Source organism: Epinephelus lanceolatus, chromosome 3 (assembly GCF_041903045.1).
Source record: "Epinephelus lanceolatus isolate andai-2023 chromosome 3, ASM4190304v1, whole genome shotgun sequence".
Lineage (NCBI taxonomy): Eukaryota > Metazoa > Chordata > Actinopteri > Perciformes > Serranidae > Epinephelus > Epinephelus lanceolatus.
The window spans coordinates 29,333,363-29,360,496 of NC_135736.1; the positions used below are offsets into that span (position 1 = coordinate 29,333,363).

The window sequence follows — 27,134 nt, forward strand, 5'->3', positions numbered from 1 at the left end:
CCTTGGAGAGGTTCTTGAAGTGTTCCCCGCTTCTGTGGGGATGGAGAAAAGCCATTTGTTCGGAGAGGATCAGATTTGAATAGCTTTGTGCTTCTCATTCAGATCTTTACAGGGGCGTGTGCGCCTGGCTGGAAAGAAACCCTAAAATGTGTGGTTTGATTAATGACTAATTCCAGGCTGAAAGGCAGTTGTTGGTAGTCTTTACCAGTTAATCCCTTAAAACGTGGAATCACACCCAAACAGTGGGCTGCTCGTATTGTTGTATGGTCTATAATGTGAATGAGCCGAAAGGTTTGCAATGTGATCCACAACCATGAAGGCTTCTTAGCACTGTGGCATGAACCTTGTCTCATTATGACCAGGACCAAAACAGTCCATATACTTTGTAACATAAAGAAAAACACAGCTTTGTCTGCTTGTTTGTCGAATTATGTCAAAATGATTTTGGAGTCAAAAGACACAGAATGTGTGTAGCTTCAAGCTCTGCGGCTCACTGAGGTGAGAAACATGTTGATCATGTGACTACGGGGGTCAAAAGTTCAGATCAAGGCCAGGACACAGGTGTCATGACACCTGAGGCAATGGGGCTTCTTGTGACCTGCAATTTTTCAAGCATTACGTAACCCACATACTAGGTTACCCTATCACAAGGTTGTTCTCTGTTTACAAATTTAATTCATTTCTCAGTGGGTTTTATTTTTGTTACATTAAGTCGTCAATGGCTCGGGCTCACCAGCCCATCAATATTTTTATTCCTTCTATTCTTACACGTTGTGTCGGTGGGTGTGCATCTGTCTGAGTGAAATACAGAAGGAAAACTAGGTCAATACTCTCTACAGCTCAGGCAGAAGCAGCTCTCATTCAAATCACCTCCCTATCCACATTTTCCTAGTGTGTGCCATTGAAAACCGTCCCCGCAAAAACACGGCAGCGCCTCTACAGCCCACTGCTGTCTGCCTTCGTCCAGCTTTTCCCTGCTAGCTTGCAATGCTAATATTTACCCCTTCCTTTCCACTGATGTAATGTGCAATGTTGCATCGGAGCTAGCTGGAGCTTATTGAGAAGAGTACTGTCTCTAGCTCTCGTCTCCACAGGTAGAGACACACAAAGACCCCCACCAGACTCTATTTTCCCCCTCAACGCTGAGCTCCCAAATCCAAACTGACAGCCATTCATGCCCAGAATACCTGGGCAAAAGCTGAGGGGGGGAAACACTATCTAGGTGTAGCAGGCAAATCCGCTCTTGTTCGACGGATCTATGAAGCTCCTGCATAAGGCAACTCATCAGCACTTTTCCCCCATTCTGCACTGCATTTTCTCTCCCTCTTTCTCTCCGTCTCTGGTATTGTGCAGAGGCTAAGGTTTTAGCGTGCTTGCCACACAAAGTTAGCTTGTGCTGCGATTTTATTTGTGTACATCTCTCAGGGCCTCTCGAGTGTTGTTGTTGTTGAATGTGGATGTTGGCACCACCGTGCTGCCTGGCATGAATGCAGCTACTCAGCAGACCAAAGCTGGCTTCTAATGATAAATCATGCAGTGTGTTAATGCAGCAGCAGGGTTGCTATAAATAGTTGCTGGAGAGGGATGACGATTGATTCAGGAAGAAAAATAAAGCGTGCTCCAAACATTTTCTGCTTGTGGTCAGCTTTTGACAGCTGAGTTCAAACATAGGGCCCCCAACATTAACATCGCCCCTGGTTTGAAACACACAGCTGATCAGGTAAATGACGCAGCTGAAGGCTCTATGACTAAGATTTTAATACCGTTAGACACACTGACAGTGTCCAGATACACCAGGTAGCTGTGCTTATGTCTCATTTCTGCTTCCGGTGCTGAGAAATGGCCCAGTTCTGTGCTATCTGAGGTGTTGTTGGGATTTTTGCTTAGCATGTCTCAAAAGATCCAAGGCAAGTGATGGAGCTGCAGAGAGCAGCCATGTTCTTTGTGGGGGTGATGCCTAGTGGGTGCTCGAGTGTGTGTGCGGTCTGCCTTTTGTGTATGTGTTTGCGTGTGCGCTCGCAGGCCTGCTGACAGTGGCACTTCAGCAGAATGTTTGCCCTTTCCTCAGTCCTTTGATGTGACCAGGTCCTGCGGTGATAATGAGCCCTGTGCCCCGCCGCAAGGTGAACATCCTGCAGTTCGCCCAGGGCTCTGCCAGAGCTGCGGCCCAACCCCCATTACTCCTCCACCACACACACACACACACACACACACACACACACACACTCTGCAAATACAACAGTGGAGGAGCCGACCACCACTTGGAGCTCATCAACTTCCACCTAATGCTTGGACAGTGTGAAAATGACGACAGTCCTTCATGTGGCCAAGAAACATGAAACCTGTCATTATATGCTCAGGACATACCACATCAGAGCGTGCTAATATAGCTAATTATGGGGATCAATATCTCAGGTCTTCCTAAATAGTTATTTAACAATATAAATAAGAATGTAGAATTACATATAAAAATAGTCTAATTTTATAAAACACTTAAAGGACTTTAAGGACCCTTATTTTAAAATTCCCTGTCTAAGCACACCTACTTCCTAAATATGATGAAACTGGTGATTCACACACCTACAAAGTAGTAGCAAACTATATGAAAAACACTATGTTGCACTGACTGATTTAATTTTCAGTGAGCATGGGCACTGCAGTTTATTTTGATGAAGTCTAACATACATCGTCCTGCTGCCAAAATACTTGTGTATTAATTTGCCACAGAAAATAGTCCCAAGCACTGTTTACTCCTGTTTGAGTCATATTTTCCAAAAACGTATTAAATTAGCGTATTTTTAAAAGTGAAGGTATTAACTCATGACCTTTTTTTTTTTTTAAGATTTTCATCTTCAGTAGGAACAAATGGGTAGAGTATTGAGCAGAGATGTGGACTTGTGTCACATGACTTGTACTCGAGTCAGACTCAAGTCACAAATTTGATAGTGGTTAGAACCCTCATCTTCCATGCAGAAGGCCCAGGGTTCGAATCCTGCTGGGTAGACGTCAGCAAAGGCATGCGGTCACAAGAGGTTTCCACCACCGAATCAAACGGGATCAGATTCCTTAAGGAGGCTTCAGGATAAGAGCGTAACTCCGGAATCTGAGGCAAGTCCTCAACAAGGTTGCGTCTCAAGCCCGTTGTAGACGGAAGGTTCCAGTCGTAAAAGCAGATTCAGACTCGACAAAATGAACAAGACTTCCAACTCGACATGCACTCTAACAGCAATGATTGTGACCTCGCATGGACTTGAGTCTTTTGACTTGAAAATACTTGACAACTCCCCCCCAAATCTAAGGATTAAAAAGTGTTACTTAAAAAGAGCACCATGAATCTATTTATTTCCCTTCATTTCCTGAATCAACCAACGTTAACTCTATTCATTCCCAGCGAGTCGACACTTAACTCCCCAGATGATCCACTTGATTCAGATTGTTGGGACCAATCTGACAGCATCCAGTCAAGTTGCAGAGGAGAACCATGATGAACTAACGTTACGCTACTGAGCACCAGTTGGAAAAAATGATACCAAAGATAATTTTGATTGCGTACAAAAACTGAATGGTTGGTCCAAAATTACAGACAAAGACGCAACAATTTCCAACAAAATTTTTGAAAGTACGCAACAGCTTTGTTAATTTTAATGTATCTTAACTCTTATGTTAAAACGGCATTACATTTGGTGAAGAGGGCTTTATGAACCGAACTCAAGTACAGGACTTCGGACTTTACCTGGGACTTGTCTGTCTTGACTTGGGACTTGACTTGGAATTCAAGTGCAAGGACTAGACTTGTGATTTGCAAAATAATAGCTTAGTCCCACCTCTATTATTGAGGTACTGAGAGTTTGAATAACAAGTTGCTGTTTATTTGGTCTTATCATGTGGATGTTTTGACAATTACCAAAATATAGAAAATAATTCTTTTAGTTACATTTTGCATTAAAACAATAATTATGACTACAGTAAGTTATTTTGTAAAACAACACTGTATCTGTGGCATGATTTAACACAGTGATACTGAACTCTTGCCCAACCACATACTGCAGCTTCTAATTCAAACCTCCGTGACCTCTTGCGTGACCTTTCTAAAGCCTGAACTCTTTAAAAACAGGCCGGCTGTTATCACAGTACTTCACTGTTTCTACTTAACTCACTGTGGCTTAACACAGAAGAAAAATAGCAACTGTATCATTTCTAATGTTCTGTTGCTCTTCCCTCAGTTTTTTTTATAGCTCCGCGACATATAGAAATTAAGAGTTGAACACTTTAAGAAGCGGATAAAGTCTTTTCATCTGGGGCAGGCATATTTCACACAAATTATCTCCTTTGCACGTTCAGAATGTCAGCATGAGCGCTAGCGTGATTGGTTTGCTTGGAGCACACGCTCTTCATGCCAACTGAAGGATGATGGGTAATCCACCTCGTCCTATTCACTTGTGCTTGGTGGTGGTGGGGAAGAAAACAGTCAGCTGTTAATAGCTCCTTTGTGTGCATATGTAGCATGTATGTGTTAAATTCATTAAACGCGTGGTTATTGCAGTCTCTGATCCCGTCACCATGTACCATGACTGTATTTTACAGCATGTCTATGTGCCTTTTCCATGTCCCATTTTAATACAGTGGCATGTGTCGGTCATGTGTGGTTAATGTGGCGTGTGTACGTGTGGCTTGTGTGGGTGTAACGGTGGCATTTAGAGGACAGCGTGACGTTTCCTTGCACGATAAATTTGTGCTGCAACTTAGCTACTGCATATGTGGTACATATATGTCTGTTATCTAAGTTATTTACCAAACGCCAATCTGCTTTAAGTTTGTGATATCCTTTTATACATTTGTGTTTTTCCCATTTGACTGTCATCAGCCCACAGTGTCACCGCTTCTCCTCAACTTTTGGACTCTGAAAAGCATGCAGGATTTATGATTGAAATGAAAGGAGGGGGGGAGAAGGAGAGATTGAGGGGGGCTTCACAGATGTAAATGTCTCTCCAGGGTAGGCTTTTCCTGTTATTTGTAGCCTCCTCCACTCCTGTCCCTGTGGTTGGCTTCGCTTGTTCGTCTCATTACCCCGGGCGCGTGGCGCTCCTTCGCTTGCTGGCGGCCCGGCTTTCTTCTCCATTAATTGGGTTTCGTTACATTAAGCCCCCTGGCCGAGGGGCCATCCTGCCAATAAAACATTCCATTTTTAGCACTCCACTTGAAGCTGGTGGGGTTCAACCCGCTCTGCGAATGGTAATTGGTTATTTATTTAAGCTTCCTCAGGTTGGTCTCCACTGGTTTTGGTAAAGAGGGAAGGGAGGAGGGAGGTACAGTCCCTTTTATTTCTGCGCTGTAAAGCCACTATGGGAGAATGTTTGCTCACTTTTGTTGGTAAAAGGTCAGACAGCTTGCACACAAACACACCTGAGAGTGAACACCTGGTCTGATGGTAACTCTGTAGGATTTCTGTAGCGGGCACACCCTTGTTTCATCCTTCAACTTTCGGCATTTACAGAGGCTTTCCATCTGTAATCTTGTCTCCTTTATGATCACATTGTGAGTGGAAACAGTAGCCAAAGACTGTATTTAAACAGTCCGAGGTGGGCGTGTGCTCCCTGCCAGTGATTCATAGTTGTTTTCAGTGATTCTCTCAGGTGATGGCAATCAACATTTTATTGAAAATGTACACTAAACTCTTTAATACTGGTTGCAATCACAGAACAATTTCTTGCCTCATCTTTTTTTCTCTCCTGTTAATATGCTTGGCCTCATTATTGCTATATATATATATATATATATATATATATATATATATATATATATATATATATATATATATATATATATATATATATATATATATATATTTTATTTTATTTTATTTTATTTTATTTTATTTTATTTTTTTGTGGTGCATCCTTTTCCTCTACACTGCAGAAAATCCCGTGAGTAGGTTAGGTTGGGTTTTTGGGGTGAGAAGGGGATCTGAGTGAAAAGATTTAGCAGCATGGGAATCCATAGCCACCACTTGAGCTGCCATCTCCCCAGCTGTTTGTGAAACACCTCACATGGTTTCTACACACTTGATTGTAGCTGCAGGCGCGAAGAGTCCTCATTGCATATAAATTACAGAAGTGGGAAGTGATTATTATAAAATTCCCGCTTTCCCTTTTTTCCACTCCACTCTGCAGAAGTGGTATAATTGAGTGGAGTACAAAAGCCGTGCTGTGAGGGGAGAGAGGGAGAGAGTTGCTAAAAAGGCAATATTGCAGGGATAGTTATTGCATATACCACATAGACACACATGCAAACACACGCGCTCGTGCTCAGAAACCATGGCAGGATGCTGGTGGAATCTGACAGAATACAAGCTCACAGACACCGGCGTGCCGTCAGAAAAATCCTCCCTCAGAAAAAAAAAAACAAAAACAAAAAAGAAACAAAAATGAAACGTCCCATTTCCCTTCCCCACCCCCAATTTCAGACAGCACGCCAAGTCACTGGCTCCCCGTGCTGAAACACACTGGAGTGTCTCCTCCATGGAGGGCTTTCTGCCAGCTCCAGTTCCGCACAATGAATTTCTCTTAAAACCACATCTGAGGGGTTCTTTAGAAGGGCCGGCCAAGCCTGGATATGAAATTCCAAATGGAACGTTTTCTTTTCAATCCTCGCCGCCTCTCCTCTTTCGCTCTCCCTGAAAAATATGAATAGAAAGATCCTAAGCCTATTATTTCTCCTATACAATAAAAGGGACCTCCAATATGGCCGCTCTCCGTCGCAACACTGCTGCCGCTGCCGCTGCCGCTGCTGCTGCTGCTGAGGGCTTTCAGAATCAGGATGGGGGATGACTGCAGCAACGTGTCGTGACCCTCACTTGTGGTCACTTGAGTGTCTCCAACTACTTCCTCCAGGAAATTGGTAAAAGGGTGTCGTGCTTTCTGTGTGTGAACTTGCCAAGAGCTGCAAAGTGGGTGCAGCAGGCCAACAAGTCTCCACCTGGAGGTATTAAAATCTCTGTGACAGCTCCCGGCACGTAACTTAACCATCAAAACGTGAGACTTTTACCTAACCTTGATAATGTTTTCCCCATCAAAGTGAGATGTGAAGATGCAAGAAGCCTCTTTGCTCTCCCTTTTCTTCCGGGAGTAAACCATGCTAAGTTATGGCATGCAGTTTATGTAAATTTGAACCCAAATAGCCATAAATTGTGTATTGGTCACAGAGGCCTGCAGGTTTTTCTCTGGTGGATTTTTGCCACAATGGAGGCAGTTTATTAAGAAGTTGAGAAAAATGGGATTTGACAGCTGTAACTGGGAAAAGCACAAAAGAGGACTTCTTCTCTATGGTGGAAACCTCTAGCTTTCCCGGGTGCTCAGGAGTCAATCACCTTTTTCTGATTTTTTTTTTTTTTTCTTTCACTATCGTAGTTTATGTGTGTGACCAAGTATGAGCGACTAACTTTTTGGTTTCCGCTCACTTTTTCTGTCTTTTCTCTGTGCTACAAGTTGGAGAAGACTTCCAGCTAAAATGATAATCCCTCAGGTTCTTATCTCATTCCCACAGGATAACAAATGGGAGAGGAGAGGCGTAAAATAATATGGGCGAGAATGCTATCATTTAGCCTCTGGTGTAGGCATGTCCCAGCCACCATGGTCCTGGTTAGCCCTGCTTTAGGGTTAGCAGCCCTTACTAATAAGACCTTTCCTCTGTAGGATGAGGTCTGACACTCCCACTCTCGCGGATTATCCTGTCACCTTTGACTCTTGTTCACCGGGGTCAAAGAACAGCACTCACCTGGGCTAATGTGAAAAGCCTCCACATCAGGGCTGAATTAGCATCCAGGCAGGATTTGACGTGTTTGTGGGCAGTGTGTTGCCATCTCAAATGCGTCAATGTGGACTTTGGTAGATGATGGCGTAATCAAGAAAGGACCTGGATCGAAATTGGCCCTGGGAGATGAGATTCCATTCCCGATAAGGAGTCTGATGCAGATGATGCATCATGTGGCTGAGGAACACCCATACAGCACACATACTGCCCCTTGTGTTCCCGCTTTGGACGTTCCCAGAAGGTGGGGAGAGGGAGAGGGGGGTCTTAAGTTGAGTCCGGTGCCAGTCTGCGAGAGGTTCGGGGGAAACGCAGACATTCCAGCCACTCCTATGTCTAAGGAGTTTTGTGTGTGTGTGTGTGTGTGTGCGCGTGCGCGTGTGCACCAATCACCACTTAGCACTGCAGGAATGTCACCTTGGCAGACACCTCACTAGGACAACAAAGTGAGCTCTAATAAAGGACGGTCCCTCAGTTATATCGTGTCCTCAGAAATTTATGCTCATACTAAATTTAGATGAGTATCTCCAACAACATTATTAATCAGGTGACTCTTCCTGTGAGAGCATCTGATTACAATTTCATGAAACCCTTTGATTCGAAGCTTGTGCGTGCTGTTTTGGTGGAAGACGTGTCTCACCCAACACTGAACTGACGTCTCTCCGATTAGCCATATATCCTGTGGAGGTGATATTTTGACTCCAACTCTGCTCTGGGCTCAGATTGTGAATAGTAGATTTAGCATGCCTAAGCATTGCCATGTGTTCATTGCTGCTGAAGCATGTAAGCGCTATTGGCTGGGGGTTGGGGCCGGGGATTTTTGGGCCTGGCTCGGTCTATTTTAGTTGTCAGGAGGCAGGTCTCTGTGAGTCAGCCGGGGATGGGGGGGCCTGTGGTCAGGCCACTGTTGACGTGATTACCCCTGCATTAAGTACCGCTGCAGACATCTGTCTCACTAGCGCTCTCTCTCTCTCCATAGCCAACCCCCTTCTCCTCCTCCTCCATCCCTCATCTCTCCTTCCCCCGGCTCTTGCTCTGTAATGAACTCCCCTTATTCACCAGCTAATGACTGCCTTTGATCTCCCGCCTAAGACCTCTGCTCTAACTCTACCCTGCGAATCTCTCTTTTCTCTCCCCTCTCTTTGCTCTATCGCTCACTCGCTCCTATTCGCTCCAGCTCTGTTTCTCTCTTTTGCTGTCTCAAACATGCTCATGCACCTCTTTTTGACTTGTTTTTCCCCCTTCCTTCAGGGAATAGGTTTTTCGGTCCTGCTGACCTAGGCTAAACAAAGTTTTGAGGTGCTGGGCTCAAGCTGCTAAAAGAGAAGGAATTGGAGGAAATGTTCTTTAGTTACTTTAATTCATGGCCATATCATTAAGCTTCAGCTACATCGACAAGGAGGCAGACCACCTGCACTACATGTGCCGTACACGTCCTCCGGATCATGTGGCAGGGAACAGGACCATACTGCACATGGAGTAATGCACCTGAAGCTCATGTATAATGTCAGCCCTCTTTTATATTGTTTTTAAATCTTCCTGTTTTTTTTTCTCCACAGTCCAACAAAGTCCCCGTGGTGCAGCCGTCCCATGCAGTCCACCCACTCACCCCACTGATCACGTACAGTGACGAGCACTTCGCCCCAGGATCCCATTCTGGTCTTCACCCCCAGGACGTCAACAACAAACAAGGTAAAGACCAAGCAAGCAGACCTGAACACACCAACCGTGTAGCTGCAGGTTAATAGAACTTTGTGAATGATTCACGTTACCAAATATTCTCAATGTTCTTGTCCTTGTTTTGCTTCACAAATTCAAAGTAGTGGCAATATTTTTGAAATAGACAAAAACTCCTTTCTTTCCGTTTCTAATTTGAACTACTTTTTCTCCCCAAAGACTCATGCCAATACTAGGGTTATTAGAAAATATTAACTAATGGATACATATTGATTCATGATATTTAAACATTTTTTTAATACTTATTTCCATCAGTATTGATACACCAGTACTCTTTCTTAATGTTAATGTTTGGTACAGTCTTTCTTCTTCCACTTGTTGTATTAATCTTTTAATTAAAATGTTATCTTGTGTAGCCTCAGTGTCATTTTACCCCATGGTATTAAGAATTGTTTAAAATATTGATATTTATCATGGCATTGTATAGAAGTTAGAAATTCCAGTATCGTGACAACACTAGCTGATACCAGCGCTGTCTTCTCCCCAAATGCAGTGTCTGTTTAACTCACTGTGCGGAACTCATTGTGATCGTTTTTATCCATGTTGACGTGAGGCCTGGGACTACAGTCCGAATAAAACATGCTTTTATTCATTAAGTCATGCCAGGCTGCTAACTGATAGTAGTAACACTGAATTTTATGATAACATAGAAGAAGAATCTGTATTTGATGTAATAGGTCACATAAAGGACAATACCTGATCGGCTTAATAAGATTAGTATCTGTGGCGGTATGATCCTCACTAATAACTCCTTTTTTTGTGCTCATATAGCTTTTACAACTTCCAATTGATATTTAGAGTCGGTGATTAAAACAGTAACAACATGATTTAATTGATAAAAGTCAATAAAAGAGAAAGAGACCCTGTTTGTTGCCATAAAAGTAGTAATGGGCTGGACTGCATATTGCTACCTGGCAGGGCTCTAATGGAGACATTTTCAGAATCAAATTTTGTCAGTATGCACTGTTAAATTTTATTTGAACTGGTTTTCAGAAGTCTTCCACATCATCCTCAGAGACACAGGCTTAAACACAGTTGCTAAAGCCGTTGTCTTTGCTGTGCAGATTCAGTAATAAAGAGTCATTTTATCCCAAATATTTCAATAATGCTGAACAGTGCACTCAGTCTGAATTAAACTGAAGCACTACCTGAGTCTTTTTTCCCCATTGCTTTGTGCCAACACTGTCAGGGATCAATAGAGACACAAACCAAAATGTGTCACAGCAAAGTCATCCTCTCCATCAGCTCTAAGCATGAACTCATTTGAAGCAGCCTGTGGGACGGCGTGCTGAGCTCCGCTGCCCTTCTCCCTCTGCACCCTCTGCCTCTCAGTAACGACATCAAGCTACAGCTCTGACAGCTGCAGAGGAGCTCCTCAGCAGTTTGGACGAGCTCCTCAGCCCCGCGCAGCTGGAGACTTTGGCAGCTTCTCACAAATGCGAAAAAAAAAAAAAAGACGTGGGCCCCGCCATAGTTTTGTCCCTTACCTTTTCTCTTCTCCTGGCTTTCTTCTCCTGCGGCTGCCAGTTGAAAAGGAGGAGAGGGATCAGACAGGATGTAGGCGATGATGAAGATGATGATGAGGCTGGGAGGTTCTGAGGGACCGGCTATAAATAACAATGTAGAACTGAGCACAAGAGTACACAGCATAGTGAGATGAAGGGAGTGAGACATATAAAGAAACTGTGCTCCACATATGTCAGAGGAATCATGCATCAGACACATTTTTGTTGGATATTTTTCTAAAGGAAGCAGCAAAGAATTGTGTTGACATGGAACCAAGCAGTAAATACACTGTGTGCACATGCATGCGTTACATTTCAGAAATTTGTTGTGATGTAGAACAATTTATGGAGTAATGCTCTCCATTTTACTCCTTGTGTTGGTCTTGCCAGTCCATAGAGATCCACTGAGTCTCTGACAAACACTGAAGAACAGAGAAGACCCCCGGAGGTCTTTTTTTTTTTTTTTTTTAACTATATTTGATCTTTGCACTCGAAGCTCAACAGAAATCCATGTCCAAGCGATCCAGTTGCAGAATTAGCTGCAAATGATTTCCCTAGGCATATTCATGTGTGTATACCAGCAAAGTTAAGCTGAAGATGCTTAAAATCTCTCTTATTCTCTTTCTTGCTGTCCCTCTCCCTTTCTCGCTCCCTCATATCGACCATTTGCTGCTCTGCCTTCCTTAGTGGGCTCAGACTTTGATCTGCTCGTTAATTATGAAAAACAATCATGGATTTTCTCATTATGAGCTCTAATATGCACAGGGCCGCAATGCAGGATGGAAGGTCGAGCGGAGGGGGGGCTTTGAATATTTTACATTGGAACCTCACATGTATACTGTTTAAAAAAACTTGAAATATAACACAGGAAAACGAATTTAAATATAGATTATTTCCAGTTTACAATGAGGAGCACGCTGGTGTCGCTTGTTTTGAGAGGAAATGCGAAACTTTGTTGGGCGTCAACGGGAACGTGTGAATAGGGGAGTGAGTAATTAGGAACCTTAGGGGTGTGAGCGACAAGGTTAACACGCTGGGGCTCTCTCCGCCTCCCTCACTGCCTCACCCCCTTGCCTCCTTTCCTTCTGCCCTCGGGAGGGCCCTCAGGAGTGTTAGGTGATGGATTAGTTGGCAGGGGGTAGTGCTATGCGTGCTATGAATCCAGCGTTGCAACATTGGCTTTGGAGATATAAGCCCCCCGCTCGCCCTCCCTCTCCGAGGAGGGAGGCCCCTTCAGACCACAGCCTGGAGAGAGAAAGAAGAAGAGAAAAGATAGAGGCAGGGAGAAAAGGCTGGCTCCAGCAGGGATTAGAAGATGGTGCTAATCTGGAGGCATTTGCCCTCTTTTCTTTGTGTGTCTGTGTGTGTGTGTGTGTTTGAGCACTTGTGTCGGCACATTGCACTTGTATGTGTATGAACTGTATTTCCTGATATCTACAGACTTGCTTTGCTCCAAAATAAAAAACAAATAGGTGTCAGACAAGAAGACATGAGTTGTTGTTGTGAGACAGGTTTTGTAAAAATTTTAAGTCAACTTACAGCCCCATTCTTAGTTAAGTCTTCCCAACAAAAAGGGACCCCTCGACCTTGAAACCCAGTAGGAGCAGGCGAGCTGGAGATGGAGGAGCTTAGTCCTGAAGATCCACCGGCAGTTAGTCCAAGTCAATCCTGTGTCTACAGGGAAAGCTGCAGCCTCTGCCACAAAGAAGAAGCCTCAATTAACCAGCTTAAAGACACTGCAACACACTGGAAGGGCTCGAGCTAAGCAGGGAAAATATTATCCTTTTTTTGCTGGTTGATAATGTGAGGTCAGGAAGTGTGTGCAAGTCTCGACACATGCACCGTCCTTGGCTTGTAGTGGAGCAGGATGGGAAAGGAGTAATAGATTTTAATGGAATAAATCGTACCTAATGCCCATGATATGATGGTGTACTATTGGTGAAGTTATGACTTTAAGCAGAAAATGTCTGATCAAAGAACATGTTAACAAAACCTGACAAATCGTTTGATGCTAACTTTTGGTAAAGTGCTTTGTAGTGTTTGTAGAGACAGAAATGTGTCCACCAGTACAGATTTGGCAATCATGTTTCTACCATGGGAGCATGTTGGGGCAGGCTGTGTAGCAAATCAGAGCTGAATTCACGCATGATTTTGTGATCTTTTGAATCTAGTTGCCTCACAGGGTAGCATGATTTAGGCAGGCATGGAGGAGGAGTGAACATATAAAAACTTGTAATACTTGAAATTATTGTTCTCAGGAACCGTAGATCCATTGTGTAGCATTTAGGGAGATATATTGGTGGAAATGGAATATAATATGATAAGTCCTGAGTGTAAAATCACCTGAAAATAAGAATCATTGTGTTTGTTACCTTACAATGAGCCGTATATATCTACATACAGAGCAGGTCCTCATCCACGGAGACTGCCATGTTGCACCGGCATGTTTCTATGGTAGCCCAGAAGAGACAAACCAAACACTGGCTCTAGATGGGACCATTTGCGTTCGACACCTTCGTTAGCAGCACCCCTGCAACAAGCCAACAGCGTCAAGAAAAACACTGATTTTGAAAGTGAAACTGCTTCATTCAGTGTTTTTACCCATTTAAATCACCTTGTCTGGTTGTTTTGGAGAGGAAGTGACCTCTGCGGATAATTTGGCGCCCGTTAAAAACCTCCTGAACAATGAACACTGTTGGAATTCTAACCAGGAGTTCATGTTTGGCACATGAGAAGTTTTAGCTGGTTCCAATCTGCAATCCTTATTACTAGACACCACTAAATCCTACTCACTGCTCCTTTAATGCTTCCATTTTGGAGGAATTTTAGTTTTAGTGTTTGGAGTTTTTTGTTTATAACCCAAGTGATTCATATGAGGCAGTTGGTTGTTTGTCTGTGTGGAAGTTTCAAATAATAGAAGAAAATAATCGAATGTGATGAGGTACGGTATGGTTATTTCAATTTTATTTCTGTCTTGTGTATCCTTTTTAAATGTTCTTTGCAATCTGTTTTTCTTAAGACTGAAATGCGTTGGTCTCACAATAAACTCTGTGTACTACAAGTGTTGCTGTAGTTTGGACACCTTCTAACTTTTGGTGCTTGCCAGCCTTTGATTCTCATCGCTATGGGCACATTTCGATCGGTACTTTGATCCACTGGATGCAGATTTATAAGTGGAAAATTTAACCCAAATACTTTGTAACAGTTGCGTACCATTGTTGTGTGTCTAGGAATGCCGAGGCATCACTCTGGACCAGACATGCCCAACTTCTACTCCCTGTCTCCTGGAGGAGTCGGACAGATCACGCCACCGCTGGGATGGTGAGTCAGACAGACAAAAGCAAGAGCATGCCCAGTTGATTTCATGTAAACAAGGAGCAATTACTATCCTGTCTCTTCACATCAGATGCACACTGACATTGTGCTCGCTTTGTGTGCTGAATGGAGGAATGCTGGCCTGCAGCAGCAGCCTACACAGGGAGGTCTGCCGCTGGCTGTTCCTGCTGTTACTGCTGCGGCTTCAGCCACACCGCTCCTCTGTGTGCCCAGCACATGTCAAACACATCACCGCATGCATGCCCCTGCATAACCATATGGCTGCTTAACCCCCATCAAAGGTTCCTGGAAGCACTTCTCTCTCTGGGCGTCACTTTATGTTTGCAAATTACTTTTTTTTTTTTCAGTGTCTTTTACACTGCTTTTCTTTCTTCCTTTTCTTGACTGCATCCTTGTCACTGGCATTCCTGTACTTTTCCCCCTGTTCTCAACATCTCTTACCCTCTTTCTTCTTCCTCTAGTATCTCTTTCTCTTGTCAGCGTGATGTTTGTAAAGACGGGGCTTTAGGCATACACTGAGTGAAGCCAGATGTAAGGTGTAGGATCAGGCGACAGTTGAAGCTCAGACAGTCTCTTTCTGCTTCCCTCCTGCATGAATCTGAATACCTGCAGTATATTGGCCCATTTTTGGATTTAGGAACCTTTTCCAAATTTAGGAACATTTCCCACCTGATGAACCAAGTGCTGATCTTGGATTCTTGGTCAGAGTTTGTACCCTGGGACTGAGGAAGCATTGTGTTTGCAGCACTGAACATTGCTGATCAGTAAATTTCATGCTCCACAAGAATCTTTGTTTCTATAACGAACAATTTTAAAAACCAGCAAACCAGTTGACTAAAACATGACCACAGCGTGGAGAGACAGGCACAATGAACCCACTGACGCCCACTACTATTAATTATTTCAGAAGAAGAGTCTCAAAGAGTTTGCGACGGTGACCGAAAAAGAAAAGCATATCTAAAGATTTCCTCATGCCTCGCAGAAATTGATATTCAAAGCACTTCTGAAAGAAACCCAAACAAATTAAAACAGATTTACACAATGCGTTGCTCTGTCAGTTCCTTTTATTTTGCCTGATCTTTATTGTTCTTGAGGTGCAGTGAGATGGCATACACAAGCACAACTCATGGAAACTTTCCCGTAGTTACTTTTGGATACGCAGTGGCAGAGAGTGCAAAACAGTGGCACCCAACCTTTTATAAATTGAGATCTCTTCAAAAGATTCTTTGCCGGATTTTCAACCAGCTTTGTATCATAACTGTGGGTAGTATGTGTTAATGAGCTATGTTAAATTTCCCCTCATCTTACCAGTGCCTAGATCTCCCTGCTCATCTTCCAGCTCAGATCAAACGGATGCCATGAAATGGTCATTCAGCAGCTTTTCGCTGGCTCTAGGGCTGTTGCTCGAACTACAGATTGTGCTTCCGCATTTTTGTCAGTCCGGACCAAAAGTAAAGAAGCTGTCTGTCTCTTTCTCTCTCAATCACAGATCAAACTCAAATGGTAAAACTTAGAAGTGCTGATCAAATATGAACCAAAAATGTTTTCAGAAGCATATTTTAGCGCACTGTTTCACTGTAATTCGAGATTGTTTGTTTCCTACCAGCTGCCGTGTTTTTTTCTGTGTCAAAACAGCCATGCTCACATTACGTCACCCACAAGTGGAAGCATTTATCAGTCTGGTGCGGCGCAGTGCATTCTGGTAGTTGTAGGTTTTCTACCTCTTGAGGAAAAGCAAATGCCACAGGCCCATTCGTCTGATTTCTTTGGTATTTCAAAATTTCAAAAGTATTTGCATCTTTCTACTGCACAGACAGCCCAGATATATGAAAAGACCATCTGTCCAGCAGTCTAATACTTCTTTAATATGAAGCAGTATCTCCTTGTGGCCCTCTAATACTCCAGGAAAGAGGTGTCTTTTTTAATATTTAGTATTTAACCTCTAACATCAAGCAAATAAACTTGTGTGGATGGTTTACACCCACTATCACCTGACATTCAGGGGACCTTTTCCATGCCACTGTCCTTCTTCATCCTTAATTAATCAAAGCCTGCTGTCTGCTGTTATTGCAGGTTCTCACACCACATGGTGCCCGGACCCCCAGGTCCCCACGCCACAGGGATCCCCCACCCGGCCATCGTCAACCCACAGGTCAAACACGAGCCTCCGCATGAAACAGACATCATGCACATGTGAGTCCTGCAAACACAAAATACCTCCATGAAACACTCTCCCAGAGTTTTCTGAGACGACATACTTCCAGGTATTTGTGCACTCCACCACCACAGTAGTCCATTGCTGAACAAACCCACTGTCAGAGCCTTGTTCTCATTCCCTTGATGTGAGCAGATAAGCAGCGAGGGCCCGTGCTCTACTGATAACAGGCCTATGCTTCATTTGGCCTCAGGGATCACAACACACTTAGCCAGCAACAGATACAGGTCCTAGATTAGTGCTCGGATGAACTGAATTCGCATCCCCAGTGTGTGCAGTGGGAAGTGCTGTGAGCGCCCTGAAGTGGTTATCACTGATATTTCCATTATTCATGGCCATCCCAGCACCAAGACTGTACTTTATCAAAAAGGTTGTTAGAAAGTAAGTCAGGAGTGGGAGCAGAGTGTCTTTGAGTATGCGAGTGTGAGCATTTGGTTTTAAGTGATTGCCAATGTGCTGTGGACGAGAAGGTTTGGTTGCCATTACTGGTGAAGTAATCTCTCTGCATGAAGGGCTGCGACTGAGCAACTGCACATGATTAAAGAGGCAGGGGCCCATGGCGTGGCAACCCCTCTCACGCTGCCTCACCATACGCTGACAGCAACCAGACCCTTGCTGCTTTTGTCGCCATTGCGGCACCACAATTCCCCCTTTTCTTTTGCTGTTTCATTTCCCCCTCGTCTTTACCTCCACCCGTGGTGTTGTTGTTATTGTCTTTACAGGAAACCCCAGCACGAACAGAGAAAGGAGCAGGAGCCCAAAAGACCGCACATCAAGAAGCCGCTAAACGCCTTCATGCTCTACATGAAAGAAATGCGTGCAAATGTGGTCGCCGAGTGCACGCTGAAGGAGAGCGCTGCCATCAATCAGATCCTGGGACGAAGGGTAGGTCAAACAGTCCGTGTACCCCGATGCACTGATCTCCATTCTCTGTGTCACTGTAATTTATCTTTGGTGACTGAGTTAAATCGCCAGGAGTTCACAGCTCAAGCTGCGGCTCTAAAGAGTCCGCATGGACCGACTTCCCAGGCCCAATTAGTTATAAAAAGTATAGAGATTCCTCTCTCTATTAACATACAGTCTTTTATGAACTAGTTGTGATTATTGTCATAATGATTGCCCCAGCCAATTACTTCGCTCTCAGCAGCATAGATACAGACTGCCTATCTAACTGACATTTAATCAAATTGGCTTTAATAAAATATGCCTGGATAATGGCACGGTTGGAAATGACAAAATTTGTTCCTTTTGAGGATTGGGAAAAGAGTGGAACCACAGAGCCATGTTAAAAGCCTTAACGAATAGGCCTAGCGGTTGAGGCAGCCAGCCACAGCAAAGCCTAGTTTGTGGCCTGCATAGGGTAATTGCTCGCTGACATAGTTTGAATAAAAAGCGCTGCTAAATTGGAACCAGTGTTTTGATATGAAATCAAAGTTTTTTTTCCCTTCTCTTCTCTCCCTCCCTCTGATTCTTGTGCATGTTAATCTCTTCATCATGTGTCCCCCTTCTTCTCTCTCCCTCTTTTATCCCCCCTTTTTTTCCAACACCAAACGTTTGGAAGTTGAAAAGATTTTTTTTTTCCTTTTTACCAAAACACCAGCACACTTCTCTATGCAGGGAACATGCAAGTGCATGCCAGTAATTGACTGTATGCTATTTTTCCCCCCCTAATCTCCTTTTGTACTGAAACAGTGGCATGCTTTATCTCGGGAAGAGCAAGCTAAGTATTATGAGTTAGCCCGCAAGGAACGGCAGCTCCACATGCAGCTCTACCCAGGCTGGTCTGCTCGAGACAATTATGTAAGTATCAACAGAACAGATTGGCAGAGGTGCGCGTGCGTGCGTGCGTGCGTGCGTGCGTGTGTGTGTATGTTGATTTATGTTGTTTGTTTATGTCAGCGTTGCATGACTTGTTCTTTAAATGGCACACATACTAATTCACACTAGTCGGCTCCATGCTAATGGGGTCCATTTGTGGACCCTTTGTTTCAGCCTAATGTGTAATTCATAACACTGTGATTATATTACCATCCGCAGTAAAATGGATTGTAGTATCATGGACATTATTATTGCCACAGTGAGTGAAAACTGCCTGGTAATGGTTATGCTAGTCTTTGATGTTCCATATCAACATGGAGCTGCAGATGTAAAAAGCACCTGTTAGACTGAGTTGAGGAGGCTGGATCGTGCATACAGCATTCAGCAGCAGCAACCTTTGCTCCTCTAGCTGCCCATTTTGTTTGTAAATGTGGGAGGTTCAGCTGGATTTAAGATGCAGTCTGTTTTTGGGTGTTTATCAACAGCGTGCATGCGTGCATATGTGTTTTTGTGTATTTGCTTGCAAGTTGTCAAATGTGTCTCTCGAGTATGTGGCGTGTATGAATTTGTGAGAGTGAGAGCACCAGCCTTTATTAAAAGTGTGGCTCCGGCACTCACATTCACTCCACCACCAAAGTGCTTTGTGGTGTTTATCTGCCTCCCCTCGGACACCGACAGCATCCCCCTCCTCCTTCTGCCTCCACTGCTCCACTGCCAAAATGCCTCGCTGAGGGGGAGACAGTTTCGCAGCTCTGCTCCCAGTGAAGCACAGCACAGTTAAAGATACACAACATCAGCTAGTGACAGTCAGCCCAGTTCCCATTTAATTTCCAGCTTTGTTAGTACAAACACATTTGACGGGTAGGGGGAAAAAAAAAGTAGAGGAATGGCTTTCTACTTGGCATACCAAAGAGATAAAGGGAAACGATATGTTTAACGGAAAACATTTCTTACAAGTAAATTTTGTATCCCTGGGAGCGCTATTCTGCGACCCCTCCCACAAACAGAATCTTCAGCTGCACACAGGCAGCACATCATGCCTGGAAACACCCAAAATAGGTAACGCACTGGCATGGAGAGCGTGTGGCATTCATAGTTTTGCTGTGTACCCCCTCTCTCATCCTTTCTCTCACCCACTCTCACTTAGTCTGTCTTCTTCCCTGTCTGCCGCAGCAGTAGAAGGCAGATTAGCTCATGAATAAGTGGATTAGCAGACTTTGCAGCAGGAAACCAAAGTGCTGCTCATATTTGACTAGAACGACTCTACGCTGCTATCTATACCTATAGTCTCCCCCCTGGGGATTTAGCATAAGCTATAAATCCTTACACACTCCCACCACCTTGCTGGAAAGAGAGTGGCGCTCTTCACAGTCATTGAGCTAGACTAGCCTAATTACAGTGAGCATTTTTAATTGCACTTCATGTTAATATTTGTCATTAGAGGGACTTCAAAGGCAGTGGAAATGTGACACAGACTGGTCACAACAGCAGGACAGGCTGCCTCTAGTCACTTAGGATGGACGCGACTCAAAAAAGGCCCTAAAAATGATAGAAAGCGAGTCATTTGCAACCAGCTGAAAAAAGCAGGTTGGGCACACTTAACATCAGCTCACGCTCTCGCATGGTCCATCCCTCTCAGCGTGGCAGTTTGCGGTGGAGTTTGGAGTCCAGGGGATGCTGGTTGGATGCCCAGCAGGGGATGAGTGAACATGGCAGTCAGCAGCAGGATATCAGAGTGGTCTAGTGAGCGTGAGTGCTGGAGCCACACTTTATGTGTTCCTCTGTATATTTTTTAGGGAAAGAAGAAGAAGCGGAAGAGGGAGAAGATGCAGGAATCAGCCCCAGGTAAGCAACAGTCCTTCCAGTTTTTTTTTTTCTTTGTGTCTGTTGCATTTTGAAGTCGTGAGTTACACCATCTTTCCATAGACTACACATCATCTTTTACAGTATGCTGCTGCTGCTTTTTTCCTAACACACACTTTCTAAAGCTGTTAAAAAAAACAAATGCCTATAAAAGTGACAAGTGGAGGTAGGCTCCAACCAAACTAACATTGCCTACTATCGTCATTCTGGCTTTAGTAGACTGGCTCGATTCTGTGCAGGCAGCAGGCCTTTACTCACTGTCTTGTAGGCTTTCTCTGTGTACATCCAGCCATTCATTTGTCCCTTGCCTCTCTCTCATCCCCGTCTCCACAACTTACACCTACTTTGGGATTAGTCTGTCCATTCTATACGACTACTTACCGACTCTGGGCTTTGCACTATTTGTTTGCCTGCTGCACTACAGTGTGTCTTTCTGCTGACCTTTTTTAGCTGCGCTTATGAGCCTCCTCTCAGAACTGCAACTGTAATCCATTGAGAATTACATCTTAAGTAAAAATGTCAGTGTTTTTTTTTTTTTTTTTTAGTCTGTACACTGTGTAGGCCAGATGGACAGTAAAGATCTATGCTGTCCAAGATACCTTAAAATTTTAAAAAAGGATGCAATTTTCTGCAGGTACAGGCCAGAGAATGAAAACGGCGTACATCTGAGAATATGGTAAGACAAACCCTCTATCCCCTCACTGTCTGATCAGTTCAATATATGTCAAGTCTTTTTTTTTAAACTGCTAAACACTGACTTGCGAGTATGTACTCACAGACTAATCCTGAAAAGGGTCCACCCTAACCTCGCCATAGTCATTGTGTCAGTGGTGTTAAGGCCTGAAGAGGGATTGTGCTTTGTGTGTATGGAGTTTGCTCAATGGCCTCAGCACAATAGCCATTGGATTTTCTCTGTGTTTGTGTGTATGCAAACATGCATGTGTGCGTGTGTGTGTGTGTGTGTGTGTTGAATCGGTCAATCCAGTGTTTTTGTGTCAAGCACTGGTTGGACTAAAGGTCAGATGTTGTGTCAGCAGTTTGTGGCTTATTTCGTACGTTCGGAAACATCCAAATAAAAAAGGTTCTGAAAAATATTGGTTAATAAATCAGACAGCTCATGCACTCAGTGTTTTCTAAACATGAACTAAATAATACATCTGAAAACAGTTTTACTAGCCCAGAACTTTTTTTTTTTTTTTACTGCTGGTGGAAGCTAAGACGTCAGCTCAGCCCCATATGGACTACATGTGTTGTCTCTCTCTGCATCTTTGTGAAGCAGAACAGGATTCAGCAGCCTGTTTGGCAGGAACTTAATGAGATGCTATACCTTAATAAGATTTCATGGTATCTGGGGTTTCGGGGTGTCTATAATGCCTTCATGACAAAGACACTCCATAGTGTTTTTTTTTTACATGTGAATGATATGCTGAGATATATTGATTCAGATGACATGTCAAACCCTCACTGAACTGTCACCTATCCTTTTTTTTTTTTTTTTTTTTTTTTTTTTTTTGTCGAAAGAAGGATTAACGTTCTCAATATGTGACAAAGGCAACTCTATTTTCAGTCTTCTTCACTCTCTGCTTTCCATCTCTCTCCTTCCCTTCCTTTCCCCCCTTGCAAGTCTGGTAGCATCCTGTTTTTCCGCTCCCTTTCGGCAGCAGTAAAAGCCGGGCAGATGTGGCAAATCTGGTCTTACGTCGAAATCACCCCGACCAGACAAAGGTTTTCCACTTGATCGATTCCTGACCCGGTGGCTCTCTCTGAACCCAAAATTGGGCTGCTTTTCTTTTCTTTTTTTTTTTCTTCTTTTTTTTCACCACAGACGGTTTTCAAAGCGCAGAGAGAGCGAGCGCTAAAAAGCACTTTATCTCTGATCCAATAATTAGCAGCGCCTAGCCGCAGCGGGATGGACACCCTTGCTGATTCTCAGTGACAGCCTTAAACTAATATGCATAATACCAAGGATACTGCCACAACTCCCCAAGCCCTCAATTTATGCAGATCCCAAAGAGCTGGATTGAGGTTAGCTTGGTGTAGACGCCAAAAAAACATCTTTAAATGAACTCGTTTGTCTGTTTCTTTTCATCTGCCCTAGCCTCTACCCCGTCTGTGTCTCTACGTATGAGAAATCTGAAAGGACATTTGTTAATGAGTTAATTTTAAAGACACAACTTGAACACCTCTTCGTGTGATGGTGCAAACACAGTGGACTTTTGCTCCATTGGATTTTATTTATAGCTCCTGTGCATCCATAACAAAGAATATTCAGCATAACAAAGTGAAATGCTAAACTCTTGGTGGATTTTTATGATGGGAAAATTGACTTAATACGTTTTCATATTAACATATTTTATGGCTACTGCTGAGTTTTTCTGCCTGTGAGGCAAACCAGGAGTTGAGTAGTCGAGCAGTATTTTATGGCTTGACGTTGGTTCTCTTTGTTATCTTTAGCATGTCAAACACTGGGCCCGCCACACAGCTGGCTCTCACCACAGTGGAACAGCACTCTGAGAAGTCATTACTCTGACAATGTGAAATTAGGGTTTCCGTCTCTTCCCCTCGACACTCCAAGCCCCAGCCCCCTTTTTTCTTCCACCGACTGGAAACGTGCAGTTTTAACCCCCTTTCCCCACTGGTTCTGCAGCCGTCTTTATTTAGTTTCTCTCTGTCTTGCTTCCTTCTCGTGCTGTTCGCCCTTTGTCTGACTAAGCCCGCTGATTCACAGCCTTTTGAGATAGTTATCTGGCCGAGACACATACGTGCCCTCCAGGCTTTCTCCTGTTTCAGCCACTGCACATTTTTTTCACAGGGGGGAGACAGTCTTAACAAAGGTGGCCTTTTAATCTGGCTTGCGCGGGCCATGGAGTCGCAAACACCTGCAAACTGCCATGAAACTGCATGTGAGTCATCTTGTTGAGGGGATCTATTGTTGACAAGCAGAATGGATGTTTTTACAAGCCACTTTGTACGTTTGCTTGCGCAAGAGGTTGTGTTTTTAACCACATGATCCAGGATATCTGTTTTAAAAATGATGCTTTACACTTATTAAAGTCTGGTAAGTGCATCGAGGGTCACTTCTCGCCACATGTCCTGGTCCAGAAACATGAAAGAAAGTGTTGTTCGAGCCGTAGCTTTAGTGGCCACTCTCTCTCCTCCTCTCTCTGTCTGAGTCGTGCCCCGGCTCTGCTCCCTCTGATGTGTGCAGCCAGAAGTCAGCTGTCAAAAGACTTTGATGAGCGAGGAGGGAAGAAGAGGAGAGAGGAGGGCGTGAGTGTGTTAGGGGGGGAAAGGGAGGGTAAGAAAAGGGCCAGAAGAAAATCCCTCATTCTCTCGAGTTCTGAGTTTACCCAATCTCTCTCGACTGCCACTCATCCTTCCGTCTCCATCCCCCATTTCTTTCCCTTTTCTCTCCTCTTTATTTGTCGCCTCTCATCTCCTCTCTCTCAGACCCTCATCACTCTCTGCACATTTCTCTCTTTTTCTCTCACACACACATACATCTGAGCAGCCATCCACACACTCCGGCTGCAATTAGGCAAGATTCAGCGTCTGCCTCTATTTCCCGAGTCGTTTCAATTTGGCACCGAGCCTCTAGGCCACTGCAGCACAGCCCAGTGCCTCCACACCCCGCCTTATTAGTGACCTGGGATAATTGGGGAAGGAATCCGGATTGCAAAACTGACTCTGGGAGTCGCTTTGAGCAGCACACAGGAGATGAGAGGATGTTTTTAAAACTGTACTTTCACACACACATAAAAAAAAAAAGAGAGAAAAATAGTTCTGAGTGGGAGGTGGAGGAGAGAGATTTGGGCTTAAATCACAGCGACGCCCCGGCTAATGTTTCTGTGGGTAGGAAATAGAGTCGGAAATGTTCAACCCCACAGTCCTCCCCGTTCTCTCACTCCCCCTGACCTTCACAAAGCCCACTCTGTGAAGAAAAATTACCCTCTCAGCACTTAGTGTATGGATTTCCAGAGGGTGGCAGTATGTCAAACTCCATGTAACTTATGTATGCATTTGTGGTTTTAGCTTCGAAGTACAAACCTTGTACACTGTCATGGTTGTCCTGTCCTGGCCTGGCAACCTTATGTGACACTTCAGAGGGGGGTGTGACCCTCTTAAGGGTCTTTGTGTACATGTGAGAAAATGCAGCTATAGTGCTCCCATTGTTTAGACTGGGGCTTGAAATTTGTTTTGATTGAGTCACGGGCCTATTGTGTTGTGGTTTGGCCAGCTGCAGTAACAGTATGAGGGTCCAGTCTCTTAGCTTTTTGTGATGTCTTCTCCACTTCCTCTCTCTCTCTCTCGCTCTCGCTCCGTGTTTGCCCCCCCCCCCCCTCAGCCTCACCCCCGTGGCTCCTCGAGGCACTGCAGCACTTTTCGGAAGAGGCGGAGATATGTGACCTTATAAAATGCTCCCCTTGTGAGATGCTTATCTCTGAATGAAAGGCCCCCAGGTAACACGGGGGGCACAGACAGGAAGAGGACAGCGGAGCTGGAGGAAGCGGTGTTTGTTTTTATTTTACTCGAGTCAGTCTGGCCATTGTTAAAGGAGGCAAAAGCTCAACTCCAGCTCAGTCTTTCTCTTCCTCCTTCACTCGTTTTCTTTTCCTCGCTCCTCCTTTTCCTGCTCCTCTCCTCTGTCCTGTCAGTGAATATGAGTGGCGGCGGAGGCCTTTGAAGCGAGACCACAGCAGAGGGAGCAGTCATTGTGCCGGCTCTTTGAATGTGCAGCAGACCCCCCTCCCTCCCTCCCTCCCGACATCCCCCGGCCTGCAGCGGCTCAGACTGAGCGGTGCGGGGGCACACGGCCAGACTTCAGCTGCCCGGGCCCCCAGCGATGCCGCCTCAGATGTGGGCAACGCCCCCCCACCCTCCTCCCACACCCTCCTGTACTCCCATAGTCTCACCCACACATGCCTGAGGTTTGGGGTTTGGGTGACTCCCCCTCCGCTTTCCCCTTTTTGACCACAACCAGACCCCACCCTTCCCTTCTCTCCAATATTTAACACAGACACCGTCTCCCCTCTTCTCTCTCTTCACCCTCTTAGTTTCAGCCCCTCCTGACTTGACTTGTTAGTTTCTGATAGCCCCTGTGGAAAAGATACAGCATCCCCTGAGCCTGCCTTTTGATTGGAGGTTAAAAATTTCAAAGCTTTTTTGAAGCCAATTTCTTTTATGTGGAATGTCTCAGAGCCGGAGAAAGTGCTGACAGTGCAGAGCATTTTGTTTCAAACATCGCTTTGTCTTCCAGGTGCTTTTTTTTTTTTTTTTTTTTTTTTTTTTTTTTTTTTTTTATTGGCCTGCTCGTTTTATTTTCCCCCGGTGCCTTTAAGAGCGGCGCTGCCACAAATGTATAAAGAGGAGGCTCCTTTGAAAAGGTGTCACCAAAGCCAGCTGTGCAGTCGAGGCCAAGGTCACTGCCAAGACATGCCACCGCACCAGACTCTAATCTAAATGTGTGGACAATTATACTTACTAGAGCTCACAAGTCTGGTAGTCAGAAAATTGCCAACAATTTGGGTAATTTCTGGGGTTGTGCCCGACTCAGAATTATGTAAGTCAAGTTGGTTTTGGCTGTTGAATACATATCTTCATCTGTTAGTTCCTCTTTTTACATACAGTGTTTAAGAGTTTGAACAGAGTTCAGCAAAGCATTAAGGGTGACAGCAAGGTTCACATAAGACGGTAAATTAGCCAAGTCAGCCCTCTGAGCTAATGCACCACGCTAACAACCGATCGGAAATGTGCAACATTTTTTTGCCAACACTAGATATCAAACAGAAGGCAGAGACTGTATCGTCTATTCACCACTTCTAAGCAGATGGCAGAGGATAATGATTTCTCGGAGCCCAATTGGGCAAAGCCACTCTTCCTTTGGCCAGCTGCCTCCGTCTCACTCTGCCTCACCGTAGCTCTGGGTCTGCAGCTGTCTTTACAGGAGAGCAGCATGAAAGTGAGGAGCACCCACTCTGCAGCTACATCTGCGGACTGAAACATCCCCAGAAGACTGCTTGAGTTGAAGGAATCTCAGTCAACTGAGGGATCTCTGACTGACGATTCAAATTCTTCAACTTTCAGGGGTCAGCTCTAGGAATTTTAAATAATTCGTCTAAGTCACTTTCAAGCAAAAATTCCAAATATCCACTGGTAGCTACCTTATTTTGTTTGTTTCATATCAAGTAAATCAAACATATTGGTTTTTTTGACTGTTGGTCAAACAAAACAAACCTTTTATTACTTTTTTACTAAATCAAACTATGAAAAGGACTGATGTAATAATGGATAATAAAAGTAATCATTATTTGCAGCCCTAGCTGTGAAACAATTTTTGGTAAAAGTTAGTGACAATATTTTTGTGCCCTTACTTTGACCTGGCAGTTAAAGGATGATTACAACTTAGGTGATGTGACAAGTTTCCATTTTACCTCCAAATAAAGTGACCTCGATAACCTGACTGAACCTTGTCAAGTCATGTCTCAGCACTTGCTTCTTGCCCTGTCACACTTCTCTCCAGCGATGTCACCATGTTCCCAGATCTGATATACGTGATGGCCAAATCTACAAAAATAAGACCCAAGGTGTGATAAATCGGATTCATCTCTTAAGATGACTCTGACACATCTTTCTTTCCTTGCATTGCTCTCTATCTTCAGTCTTTCCCTCTTCTCCAAATCCTCCCCTCTTCTCCCTGCCATGGTAAAGTCTGCGCCTCAGCCTGTGCTGGAGACACCTCTCTCCACTTGGCTTATTTTTAGAGTAATTTGTCGGCGGTGTTTTCCTTTTTAATAGCACCAAAAGAAACCCCAGAGCTGTGTGTAGGGGAGAGAGGGAGCTGAGGAGGTGGGTGG

At 44.3% G+C, this 27,134-nt stretch overlaps 1 protein-coding gene across 6 annotated transcripts in view; it reads left to right on the plus strand.

Annotated features, from left to right (window-relative positions):
* The window catches only part of lef1 (lymphoid enhancer-binding factor 1), a 47,835-nt gene that overhangs the window by 17,180 nt on the left and 3,521 nt on the right, over positions 1–27,134 (plus strand). The window contains exons 4-10 of one of the 6 annotated variants that reach the window (XM_033624192.2): positions 9,366–9,498; positions 14,279–14,369; positions 16,458–16,577; positions 17,322–17,484; positions 18,292–18,399; positions 20,214–20,262; positions 20,915–20,956. In XM_033624192.2, the coding sequence (XP_033480083.1) occupies positions 9,366–9,498; positions 14,279–14,369; positions 16,458–16,577; positions 17,322–17,484; positions 18,292–18,399; positions 20,214–20,262; positions 20,915–20,949 (699 nt within the window). In that variant the 3' untranslated portion in view covers positions 20,950–20,956. The remainder of the gene's footprint in view (positions 1–9,365; positions 9,499–14,278; positions 14,370–16,457; positions 16,578–17,321; positions 17,485–18,291; positions 18,400–20,213; positions 20,263–20,914; positions 20,957–27,134) is intronic. The other 5 variants (XM_078166238.1, XM_078166239.1, XM_033624187.2 and 2 more) reach the window with 5 other exon arrangements.